The 13,578-nt window shown below is 38.4% G+C and overlaps 1 protein-coding gene across 2 annotated transcripts in view; it reads right to left on the bottom strand.

Annotated features, from left to right (window-relative positions):
• INTS8 (integrator complex subunit 8) overlaps positions 1-13,578 on the bottom strand; it is a 74,621-nt gene that overhangs the window by 2,803 nt on the left and 58,240 nt on the right. For both annotated transcript variants that reach the window (XM_043978055.1, XM_043978047.1), the window contains exons 23-26: positions 13,393-13,443; positions 11,866-11,939; positions 11,719-11,783; positions 11,354-11,397 (exon numbers count right to left, since the gene is read on the bottom strand). In XM_043978055.1, coding sequence (XP_043833990.1) covers positions 11,354-11,397; positions 11,719-11,783; positions 11,866-11,939; positions 13,393-13,443 — 234 coding nt within the window. The remainder of the gene's footprint in view (positions 1-11,353; positions 11,398-11,718; positions 11,784-11,865; positions 11,940-13,392; positions 13,444-13,578) is intronic.

Genomic DNA, 13,578 nt, shown 5'->3' on the forward strand with positions numbered 1-13,578 from the left:
CACCTCCTCCCTAGATCACTTATTTTATTGTCTATCCTAGGTTTTTTTTCTGTTTGTAGTGAACACAGTTCTCAAGTTGAGAATGTAACGTACTTATTTTTACTATTATGTAACTAGAGTCTCTAAACAAAAAAGTATGCATATAATTGTCTATTAACTATTTTTAAATCCTAAAAAAGCAGTAGGCCTATATTCTTGGATCAAATAATCTAATTAGCGGAGTTTAATGGTCCTTATTCAGTTAAGTTTATGCTGAGAATGATTCCCCAAAATAAAACAGCAAATTAACCAGTCCTAAAGCCTCAAGCGAATACAATAATTTATTTAGTTCATACTACAAGCATAGTGCTAAGATCTTGGGATACAAAAAAGCTAAAGACAATCACTGCCCTCAAGGAACTCACAAACTATAGAGAAAGACCATAAATATATGCAAAAAAGCCACATAGAGGATAATCAACAAAGGGAGGTACTAAAATAAGAAAATGAAAAAGGCTTCCTGTAAAAGATGGGATTTTAGTGGGAACTCAAAAGGAAGTCAGTAGTCAGGACAGAGAAAATGCCTGGAGCAGAGAGATGGAGTGTCTTGTTTGTGGAAGAAAAATAAGGCCAGTGTCATTGGACAGAAGAATATGTGTGGTGTGGAGGAATAAGGAGACTAGCAAGGTAGTAGAGGGTAAAGTAATAAAGGGCTTTGAATGTATTTTGTATGTGATCCAGGAGGTGATAGGAAGCCTCAGCAGTTTACTGAGTAAGAGGAAGTGACATTAGTTGGGCCTAAGTTTTAGGGAAAAAAATCACTTTAGTGACTGAATAGATAATGGACAGGAATGGGAAGAGACTTGAAGCAGGCAGACCCATCAGCAGGCTATTGTAATGGTCCATGCATGCATGCATGCATGAAGTGATGAAGGACACCATTAGAGTGGTGACAATGACAAGGGGGAGATGAGGGCATAGTTGAGAGATGTTGCAAAAGCATTACAGGCTTTGGCAACAGTTTGGATATGGGGTGAGAGAATGAGGAAGTCAAGATGACTCCTTAAGTTCTGAGCCTGAGGGACTGGGAGGGTAGTGTTACCTTCTACAGAAATAGGGAAAGGAAGAGGAGGGGAGGGTTTAGGGGAAAAGGGAATGAATTTGGTTTTGAACATCATGAGTTTAAAATGCCTACCAGATACCCAGTTAGAGATGTCTGAAAGGCAGCTGGAGATACTGGACTGAGGGTCAATGGAGAGCAAGACAGGTAGATCTGACAATCATTAGCACAGAGGTGAGAGCAGATAAGAGCACCACATAAAATGGTGTAGAGGGAGAAGGCCCAGGAAAGACCCTTTGGGACACCTAGGGTTAAAGGGAATTATCTGGATGAGGATGCTGCAAAGGAGACTGAGCAGGTATGTGAGACCTAAAAGGAGAGATCTGATAGGAGAACCAGGAGAGAGAGGTCCTGAAAACCTGGGGAGGAGAGAGTATTAAGAATGGAGTGAAAAAAGAAAAAGAAAAGAATGGAGTGACCAATCATGTCAAAGGCTGCAGGGAAGTCAGGGAGAACAAGGAATGAGAAAAGGATCTGGCAACTAAGAAATCGCTGATAATTTTGGAAAATGCAGTTTCACTGGAATATGACTGTAAGTTAGGTATAAGCAGTTAAAAAGAGGGAGAAGAGGGGGCAGCTAGGTGGCGCAGTGGATAAAGCACCAGCCCTGGATTCAGAAGGACCTGAGTTCAAATCCGGACTCAGACACTTAACACTTACTAGCTGTGGGACCCTGGGCAAGTCACTTAACCCCATTGCCCCACCAAAAAAAAAAAAAAAAAAAGAGGGAGAAGAGGAAAAGTGGAGGTAACAATTGTAGACAGACTTTTTGAAGAGTTTACCTACAAAGGACAGAAGAGATATAAGACGCTAGATAGTAGGGATAAAAGTATGAAGCAAGTTTTCAAGATGAGAGAAATGCAAACATTCGTGGGCAGCAGATGATTTAGTAGAGAAAGACCAAAAATAAGGGACAAAGTGGAGATAACCAAGGGCAATCTATTGGAGGAGATGGGATAGAATAGGAGCATTTGAAGGAGTTAAGGCCATTTCATGTGAGGCAGGGGTGAAGGAGGAGATAGTAACAGAAAGCATCTGAGTGACAGAAGATGAGGAAGAATGAAAATGATGGAGTTTATGGCAAAGGGCCTCACTATTTTCTCTGTCAAATATGAAGCAAGGATCTCTGCTGAGAGGAGAGAGGGAAGGAAGTCATGGGAGGTTTGGGAATGAAAAGATTTGGAAGAACTGAAGTGGAGAGAGAGTAGGTTGATAAGGGAGGTATAGTAGAACTGCCTAGCAGCAGTAAAGGTTCAGTTAAGGTTGGGTATCATAAATTTGTAGTGGACCCAGTCAAAATGGTTGCATAACTTTCTCCACTTTCATTCAGCAGCGTGTGTGTGTGGTGGGAATGATCCATGGCTAAGGCTTCACAGGACATAATCACCAACATAAGGGTGCTAATGATTGAAGAGAGGATGACGTGGAGTTAGATTGTTTCCACAAGGGGTCAAGATAGGGAAAAGAAGACAATGTTGCTAGTACAGGGGAAATGGCCAGAGTCAAGGAACTGGATGTTACAGTATTACAGAAGAGCAGGGTTTTGTTAGGGAAAGCAGAAGGAGATGTGAAAAGCCAATGGGTTATAGTTGGATGAGTGAATTCCAGAACTCTTGAACATGGAGGTGATACATTTGTGAGTGATGGCAAAATCACGGGTATGACCATCTTTGTGTGTGGCTGAGGTGGGGTAGAGGAGTAGCTCATGGGAAGTGAGTAGGTTGAACTAAGAGATTATGGTATTTGAGGGAGAATGATTATGTACGGGTAGGAGAGAAAAATTATTATAGGAATTTGTGTTCCTTTACTATATACTTGTGTTTTCTCTCAGAAGTGCCAGAAACAGCAAATAATGGAAGAAATAGCATTTTTTAACTGCCTGATAGCATTTTTAAAGTGGATTTAGAAAATTTTGTCATCATTCTAAATTAGACAGTGATGGAGTAAATAATTAAATCTAATAAAAACACCCTAAAGTAAGGAGAAACTGGCTTATTTATGCAAAGAACTTTTTTTTTTTTGCGGGGCAATGAGGGTTAAGTGACTTGCCCATGGTCACACAGCTAGTAAGTGTCAAGTGTCTGAGACCAGATTTGAACTCAGGTACTCCTGAATCCAGGGCTGGTGCTTTATCCACTGCGCCACATAGCCACCCCCGCAAATAACTTTTAACAGATATGATACTTTGAAGGCACCATGCCTTCTTCTGGGATTTGCTCCTGATGTAGATCTTTCTTTGCATTTCTTATCCATAAATCTCAAAGATCCACCTAACAAATCAGATATTTCTTATGGTGTTTTAAAAAACCATCTCTGGGGTACTGAAGTAACACCTTGTCTTGTCATTGTCTCTTATTCCTATTAGGCAGAGTCAGAGGCTGGATTTAATCTTAGTTTTTCTTTACCACAAACCCAGTGCTACCCACTGACCCACAGGCTGCAAGTGGGTGACTAGAAGTGGGCTGCTATCTTGAGGTGGAATCTTTTGCACTAAACTTTTCTAAGAAAGGGTTCTGAGGTAGTACAATAGATAGAGTGCCAGGCCTGGAGTCAGGAAGACTTGAGTTCAAATATGGTCTCAGACACTGTGTGACCCTGGCCAAATCACCTGACCTTGTTTACCTCAGTTTCCTCATCTGTCAAGTAAGCAGGAGAAGGAAATGGCAAACCACTCTAGTATCTTTGCCAAGAAAACCCCAAATTGGGTCACGAAAAGCCAGATACAACTGAAATGACTGAACAGCAAATTTTAAAGAAATGATGACAGTTATGGCATATCCCATACTATGGAACTGACATCAGGTTAGAACTACTGTAATCTGGGTATTCATCTCATCTCTTCATTCATAAAGTTACCACCTGAGTCTAGACTCTCATTAACTGTCATCTGGTTTATTTCAAAGACCTCCTGGTCCTTCTTCAAGTCTATCACCACCCCAGTCTATCCTATGCACTGCTGGCAAAGTAATATTTCCTTAAGTAGAGATATAACTATGGGACGCCTTTATTCAAACAACTCCAGTGGCTTCATAATTGCCTTTAGGATAAAACAAACATCTCTGCTTAACTTTGAAAACCCTGCACTAATTTTCCCTAATTTATCTTTTCAGTCTCACTGGAGATTCCTCCCTTCCCCTAGTCTGAAATCCCGCCAAATTGATCTTCGGCAGTTATCCCTTCCACGTTGCTAGCAGTCTTGCTTTATCACGGGTCAGTATAAGAAATTAAATGGGAATTTTTTGGGAGTTTTGAGGAAGCCACAGATGACACACAAAGGCCATCAGACAACACAGAGCCCATGACCAAATACTTAACCCAAATTTTACAGTAAGGAACTGTAAACACCCTATAAAAGAAAATGAAAAAATTCAGACTTCTCTGGTATGAAGAGTGGGCCAAAATTTTTTATGCAGATCTTCCAAATCACAGGTTGTCAAATCCCTTTGCCCTCCACGTGGAAAGGATAAATGTATTTGTCAGACTCCATCTCGTAGCTCTATGCCACATCCCTACGCCTAGAAGTCACTCCATCTCATTTCCATCTAATAGAAATCCTTTCTTCCTTTATGATGAAGCTCCGACTTCATGTTTTACATGAGGCCTATCTCAATCTCCCTAAATGTTAGTGCCTTCCCCATCAACTTGCTTGTATTTAACTATTTTGTTTACATTTGTACTTATTCACTTTATATTTATGCTATACATCTTCTCCATCAGAAAACTTCCTTAGAGGAGCAAGGAAGAAATTACTTTTTTAGTAAGGGAAAGAGGAAGAGTTCATGACCAAATGAGGGATAGAGAAGATCATAAAAGATTAAAGTGACAATTCTGATGACATCATTTATTAAGCATCTACTATGGGGTCAGAAACTATGCTAAGCACAGGGGATAAAAAGAAACCCCTCTCCTCCCCACCCAAGTTCCCTGCTGTCAAGCAGAGAAAACAACATGCAATCAACTTTGTTCAAATTAAATATAGAGGGGCAGCTAGGTGGCGCAATGGATAGAGCACCGGCCCTGGATTCAGGAGGACTTGAGTTCAAATCCGGCCTCAGACCCTTGACACTTACTAGCAGTGTGACCCTGGGCAAGTCACTTGACCCCAATTGCCTCAAAAAAAAAATTAAATATAGACAAAATAAACTAGGGTAGTCATTGAAGAAAGGTACAAAGATGAAGAAAGACTAGAAGAAGCTTCCTGTAGAAGGTAGGACTTTAGCTCAGACTTGGAGTAAGCTGGAGAATCAAGGAAGGAGAACATTTCAGAATGGAGGAAGTCAGTGAAAATATCAACAGTTGGGAAATGGGATGTTGAGTGAAAGAAATAGCCAGGAGGCCAAGGTCTCTGGATCTCAGAGTATGTAGAGAACAGTAAGGTATAAGAAGACTGGAAAAGTTGGAGGGGACCAAGTCACGAAAGGCTTTAAAAGCCAAACAGGATTTTATATTTGATTCTAGAGGTAAAAGGAAGCCACTGGTGGTGGTGGTGGTGGTGGTGGTGGTGTGTGTGTGTGTAAGATAAAACTGATAGCTGAGTGAAGGAGGAACAGGAGTGGGTAAAGATTTGGGGAAGGAAGGCCAATGGTTATTGAAATAATCCTGGCATGAGGTGATGAGGGCCAGTACCAGAACTATGGCTGTGTCAGACGCATACCTGACAGATGTTACAAAAATAGAATAAGACTTGACAACAGATGAGATATTGGGGGTAGGTGTTGAATGAGGAATCAAGGATGACACCTAGGTTATGAGTCTGAGTGACTAAGAGGATGGTGGTACCATCGACAGCAATAGGAGAAGTTAGCAAGAAAGAAGGATTTAGGAAAAAACAAGTTTTGTTTTGAACATGCTGAATTTAAGCTGTCTATGGGACATCTACTTTAAGATACTTAATACCAACTGGTAGCTAGATGTCAGGAGAGAGGTAGAATTGAAGAAGTAGATATTAAAATCATCAGCAGAAAGATGGTAAGTGGATCCAGGGGAATTCATGGGATCACCAAGGGAAAGGGCACTGAGAAAGAGGGCCCAAGACAGAGGTCTGGGGGGACACCCATACCTTTAGCAAGTGAAAACCTGGATAAAGATCCAGCAAAGGAAATTAGAAGGGTCATTCAGATAGGGAGGAAAACAGGCCTAGCCATATACTGTTGGCGGAGCTGTAAATTGGTCCAGCCACTCTAGAAAAAAAGTGTAACTATGCCCAAAGCAAATAAACTCTATCTATCCTTTTACCAAACAGTATCACTACTAGATCTATACCCAAAAAAATTCAAAGAAAGAAGTAAAGTTCTTATAATAACACACAAATACTTATGTCAGGTAATTTTGTTATGTGGAAGAGCTACAAAATAAAGGAGTAGCCATTAATTGGGGAATGACAACAAATTAAGGTATATGAATATAATGGAATAGTATTGTACTGTAAGAAATGTTTAAAAGTAGTTTTAGAGAAATCTGGGAAAACCTGTATAAAATAAGTAAAACTACATGTAAAAAAGATAGCACTGTAAAAATGAATTAAAAGGATTCTGATTAACACAATCATTGACCATGATTCTGAACAACCAATGATGTCGATTTTTTACCTAACTCCTGACAGAGGTGGACTAAAGACATAGTCTGAGAGTAATGTAGTTGGACATGGCCAAAGTAGGAATTTGTTTTGCTTAAGAAGGCATTTGCTGGGGCAGCTAGATGGCACAGTGGATAGAGCACTGGCCCTGGAGTCAGGAGTACCTGAGTTCAAATCCGGCCTCAGACACTTAACACTTACTAGCTGTGTGACCCTGGGCAAGTCACTTAACCCCAATTGCCTCACCAAAAAAAAAAAAAAAAGTAGGCATTTGCTTAAATCAGGAGAATATTGTACACAGTATCAACAACATTGTGTGTTGATCAACTGTGATAGACTTGACTCTTCTCAGCAATACAATGGTCCAAGATAATGCCAAAGGACTCATGATGGAAAATGCTCTCCAAATCCAGAAAAAAGAACTGTGGAATCTAAATGCAGATTGAACCATACTGTTTCTACTTTTTTTATTTTTCTTTTCTGAGGCCCTTTTGTTCTGATTCTTTCACAGCATGACTAATGCAGAAATATGTTTAATGTGACTGTACATACATAACTGTGAGAATTGGAATGGCACCCCTGCTGGAGAGATACTGTAGGGAAGCTATGCCATGAAGAGAAAGCATGTGATTTAGAGACCATGTGACTTTAGCATCCGGAAGCTAAATCTATAGAACCACTTGGAGCTGTGTGTGTGTGTGTGTGTGTGTGTGTGTGTGTGTGTGTGTGTGTGGACAGCCCTGTTTCCTTTTGGAGAGGAGGTTTCTGGGAAGAGGAAGGAGCAAGTGATCTCTTTTCATCCAGAACTGGCTTGGTGGCGGCAGGTGGAGAACAGTGAGGGGCCCTTGTCAGTTGTTCAGACACTGGCTTGGTGGTGAGAGATTTCATGTGGGCTGCTATGAAAGAAAATTGCTTTCTTTCTCTCTGGCTATAATGAATTAGATCTAAGCTAGGATTTCCATGCTATAAGGAATCTGTTCTCAATCTCTCTCTCTCTCTTCACTAACTTATATATTTTAATAAATCTTTAAAAGCCTAAATTCTTGTTGAATTTATCAGTGATTTTAGCCAGCTTCCCCCCCAAGACTGGGGAAGCAGATTAGGACCCACAATTTAGATTTTAAACAACACATAACCTATATTAGATTGCTTGCTGTCTTGGGGAGGGAGGGAGAAAAATTTGGAACTAGAAATTTAATAAAAACAAATGTTGAAAATTATCTCTATGTACCTAGAAAATAATAAAATACTTTTATGATAAAAAAGAAGGCATTTGCTAAAATCTTTATTGCGTAATGATTGGAATGATGCCACCTGCTGGAGAGTTACTGTAGGAAAGGTGCCTGAGGGCAAGCCACGGGGCATTTCTTTGGGTCAAGAAGTGACATTTGCTTGTGGGAGGAAGAAGGGGCGAGGCTGGCTCTCTCTCTCTCTTTCCTGAGGACTCTGGTGGAGAGCAGAGCTAAAGATGAGCTCTCCCTTTAATAGACAGTTGAATCTAGGCCTTTCACTTTCTCTTCACCAAATTCTTATTCTCCTTAATAAATGCTTAAAAGTCTAACTCTTGCTAAAGCTTATAATTTATTGACAACCACTCATTAGATATTTTAGACAGACTAGCTAGAATTTTAGCCCCTTACAATTGTTATTTTTCCCCTATGGTTTGAAGAGGAAAAAAAATAAATGCTTAATAATTGAAAAAATAAAATCTACCATCAATTGGGGAATGGTTGAACAAATTATGGTGTGTTATTATGATGGAACACTATTGTGCTGTAAGAAATGATGAGCAGGATGCTCTCAGAAAAACTTGGAAAGGGGGGCAGCCAGGTGGCGCAGTGGATAAAGCATTGGCCCTGGATTCAAGAGGACCTGAGGGGCAGCTAAGTGGCACAGTGGATAGAGCACCAGCCCTGGAGTCAGGAGGACCTGAATTCAAATCCGGCCTCAGACACTTAACACTTACTGGCTGTGTGACCCTGGGCAAGTCATTTAAACCCCATTTGTCTCACCCCCCCAAAAGAGGACCTGAGTTCTGAGTTCAAATCCAACCTCAAACATTTGACACTTACTAGCTGTGACCCTGGGCAAGTCACTTAACCCTCACTACCCTTCAAAAAAACCCACAAAAAACCTAGAAAGACTTACATGGGCTGATGCAAAGTAAAATGTAGTGGGTACAAAGTAACAGCAATATTTTAAGATGATCAGCTATGAATAACTTGGCTATTCTCAGCAATACAATGATCCAAGACAACTCTGAAAGACTTATCTTCTTTTTTTTTTGCGGAGCAATGGGGGTTAAGTGACTTGCTCAGGGTCACACAGCTAGTAAATGTCAAGTGTCTGAGGCCAGATTTGAACTCAGGTACTCCTGAATCCAGGGCTGGTGCTTTATCCATTGCACCACTTAGCTGCCCCCAACTCTGAAAGACTTATGATGAAAAATGCTATTCATCCCCAGAGAAAGAACTGATGGTATCTGAATACAGATTGAAGCAACATTTTTTTTACTTTATTTTTCTTGAGGTTTTTTTTTTTTGGTCTGGTTTCTTTTACAACCTGACAAATATGGAAATGTTTTGCATAACTACACATGCATAACTTACATTGAATTGCTTGCATTCTTAAAGGGGGGGGTGTGGTGGGGAGGGAGGAAAGAAGAGAATTTGGAACACAAAGGTTTTGTTTGTTTGTTTTTTAGAGAGGCAACTGGGGTTAAGTGACTTGCCCAGGGTCACACAGCTAGCAAGTGTAAAGTGTCTGATGCCGGATTTGAACTCAGGTACTCCTGAATCCAGGGCCAGTGCTCTATCCACTGCACCACCTAGCTGCCCCCACACAAAGTTTTTTAAATGTATGTTTAAAATTGTTTTTACATGTAATCAGGGAAAAAAACAAAATTCTAAATAAACCAAAAAAAAGAAAAAGAAAAAAATTTAAAAAAAAAAAAGGAAAGCTTCTTGCTTTTTGCTTTTAGGGATTGTCTCATTTCTGTGTACTTGAACCAAGCTTGCCCCCCCACACACACACTTGGCACAGTGCCTGGCACATAGTTTGCACTTAACAAATACTTGACTGGTCTTTATAATTTCTCCTTATTTTGTATTTACTTCTTCTGTAATCCACCAATAAACTGTACAAACCCAACTTTTCAGTGACAATTCCACTTGTATTCTTTCATGTTCTAAGACCCAGTCAACTTCAGTTTTTTGTTTTTTGGGGGTTTTTTTTGGTGAGGCAATTGGGGTTAAGTGTTTTGCCCAGGGTCACACAGCTACTAAGTGTTAAGTGTCTGAAGTAGAATTTGAACTCAGGTCCTCCTGAATCCAGGGCCGGTGCTCTATCCACTGAGCCATCTAGCTGCCCCCAACTTCAGTTTTAAAAAACATTGATGGGGGGCAGCTAGGTGGCCCAGTGGATAAAGCACTGTCCCTGGATTCAGGAGTACCTGAGTTCAAATCCAGCCTCAGACACTTGACACTAGCTGTGTGACCCTGGGCAAGTCACTTAATCCTCATTGCCCTATAAAAAAACCACAAACCAACCCAGTAACATTCTTTTTTTTTGGGGGGGGGGGTGAGGCAATTAGGGTTAAGTGACTTGCCTAGGGTCACACAGCTAGTAAGTGTTAAATGTCTGAGGCTGGATTTGAACTCAGGTAGTCCTGACTCCAGGGCTGGTGCTCTATCCACTGCACCAGCTAGCTGCCCCTCCAGCCCAGTAACAGTCTAAAAAAAAAAAAAACATTGATGGATCTCCATGTTTACTTCCCCATGACTCTCTGTGAAATACAGAATTCATCTATGGATGCTTCTGAGAACTCTAACAGCCTCTCTTGTTCTTACCCATATTTCCCAACATAGTTTCCCCTATTCTAATTTGTGCTCACTATTGCCCTGCAGCATACAAACATCCAGTTCTATGCCAAAAACACTGGAAAATTTTTTCCAGATTCTTCACAGGATTTCTCTATAAATTTAGCCTCTGTAATATAGTTTAGTGTATAACCAGTCATTAGTTCTATGATAGTCTGGTTATACTCATCATAAGCAATAGAAAGGTAAGATGTCCAAGCCTCTCATGAAATGATATTTATTGCTCTCCCTTAGGATGTAAACTGAAACCCATTTACTATTCATTTGCCTGTTTGAGAAGAATTCTTAAGTCATAGTTTTCCTTTGGTACAATTGCTTAATGTGGTATAATGAGATAAGAATTGTATTTGAATCTTGTCTCCGACATTTGCGAGTTCTGTGACCATGGGAAAGTTACAACCTGAACCCTGATTTCTTTATCTCTATGGAGATAATACCCCTTTACAAAGGTGTTTTGAGGCTTCAAACAAAATATATGAAAAGTGATTTGCCAAGTAAAGTGCTATATTAATGTCTATTATTGTTATTATTGCTCTGCTTTCATTTACAGGAAGAATATCACAATATATATGGAAATAAACAAATCTAATAATATCCCACTAAAATAACAGCTTTACATATAAAGAAAAGGAATCATTTAAACAAAACTGTGTGGAGTTTTTTTTTTGTTAAAAGATTAAATGTTTAAAAAAAAATTCTGTTGATACTTGTCACATAAAATGGTAGCACTTGAACCAAGATATACTTGATTTCAATACTATGGACTGAAAAGTATATCACTGATAAAAGAAACAAGCTTACCACAATTTGTCTTTTATCTGTTTCTCCTCTTTTATGATGTAGATCTAAACAGATTAGTTAAGAATAATGAAGTCTTAAACATTATCAAATTAAGTCCATAAAGAAAATGTATTAAGAAATTCTCAAATACATTTTGCATGACTTCACAGATTTATATTGGGAATCATATTTCTTGCCTTCTCAATGGGTGAGGGAGGGGATAGAAGGAGGGAGAGAATTTGGAAGTAAAAAAAAATGAACATTAAAAAAGAGGAAAATCTGAATTCAATTCTCATTTATTTTTTTTCTGGAAAGCATATGGTGGCTTTAAATGCTTTCTTCACAAAAATAAACTGTTTCAATAAATGTTTATGATAAAAGGATACATGTCAAGTATTCCAAAATGGTTACATCCCATATGTAATCATAATAGGAGTCCATGGCATCATAACTAAAAGAAAAAAAAAAGATTTTAAATTACTTTAATTATTAAGTAAACAAATTTTAATTCATTTTATTTTTAGAATACCTACCTGTTTTGTTCCTGGAGTGACTTAAATGCTGTTTTATAATCAACTTCTCTAAGGAACTGACATAAAATTGCTACCTACAAAGAGAAAAATTCTTTTAAAAAAAAGAGTCCTTTATTCAGCATCAATAATTTATAATCCTTATTCATTCCTATATTTCTCAGGTTACAGTGAGTTTATACTCTTTCAGGAAATACTTGTTTGAGCAGGCTTTGAAAACTTCTTTAACTGAATAACCACGATGTCACTAGATGCTGAATTGATTGAAATATAGGTACTCTATGACTCCAAAACTAGCTGATATATAACCTATGATGTTTAGCCTGTGTTCTTTTTCTAGACATATTTGTATAGTTTCTTCCTTTAAAAGACAACTTACTTAGGTATTTGACATAAAAAGTTCATTGACTATAACAGAAATTTCTGCCTAAGCTCCATCAAACTAATTTATCCTAAAATAACAAAGCATTCTTACCACCCCACCATCCCCCAACCCAATGCCCATAGCAGCAGCTAGGTGGCACAGTGGATAAAGCACTGGACCTGGAGTAAGGAAGTCATGAGTTCCAATACAGCTTCTGACACTAAGGCTATTTGACCATGTCACTTACCCATGTCTACCTCAGTTTCCTCATTTCTAAAATGGGCTTAATTATAGCACCCACCTCCTAGTGTTGTTGTAAAAATAAAACATGATAATATTTGTAAAGTTGTTTGCAAAAGTTAAAGAAGCATATAAATTTTATATTATACATACATACATATATAAACACATATATAGTTATATTATTATTATTATTATTATTATTATAAAGTCAAGTTTTAGTATTCTCCAATTTTGGTGAGAACATCTCAGAACATTAAGGTGTCCTAACAAAAGTCTTAATGCAGTTAAGAGCTACTAAGGAAATGAGCAAATATCATAAGCCCCAACTGAAATGCTTAACAGGGCAAGATCAACCTTATTTCAAAATATTCATAAAGCATATATTAGAAGGAAATGTGTCAGGTGGTAAGGTTACAAAGACAAATAAAACAACTGCTCCTGCCTTTAAAGAGCCTTTAGTAGAGGAGATAAGAAGGGGATATAACTTATAATACAAACTAGAATGTGATAAGTTCACAAAAGCAATGTAGAGAAATTTAAGGGATAGATCATGTTTAGCTGGGAGGTGACCAGAGCAGGTTTCACAGAAGAGCTGGGCTTTGAAGAATGGAAGGGATTTCAACATGCAGAGGATTAGTTAGGGATCTCAATGCTAAATTAGAGTTCTTCAATTATCAAACAGATCTATTCCAATTTGTCATTTCAGCTCTAATTTTTATGTTTTTTCTAACCTGTAAAATTTATTTTTATTGAAATTCTACAAAGTCCCCAAAACATTTAAGAACAACAAACTCTAGTCACAGAAAAAGCAACACTTTAAGCTAACTATTTTGATAAACAAAACCTAATCCCAAGACAGCTTACTGTCTTACATTTTAACATGCAATAAATATATACTATTCTAACAACAATCATATACTGACCTGTGTATGGCAATTCAGAGAGGAGCAACATTTTATCATTCGTTTTATAACCTGTAGAGAAAAATAATTATGATTACTTTAAAAAAGAAAAAATAGCAAGGAAACAAAATGGATGATGTATGTTCAAATTTTGATATGCCATTGAGATCCATAACTAGAATACCAATAAGGAAGGGTATAACTTTA

This window comes from Dromiciops gliroides, chromosome 1 (assembly GCF_019393635.1).
Source record: "Dromiciops gliroides isolate mDroGli1 chromosome 1, mDroGli1.pri, whole genome shotgun sequence".
Taxonomy (NCBI): domain Eukaryota; kingdom Metazoa; phylum Chordata; class Mammalia; order Microbiotheria; family Microbiotheriidae; genus Dromiciops; species Dromiciops gliroides.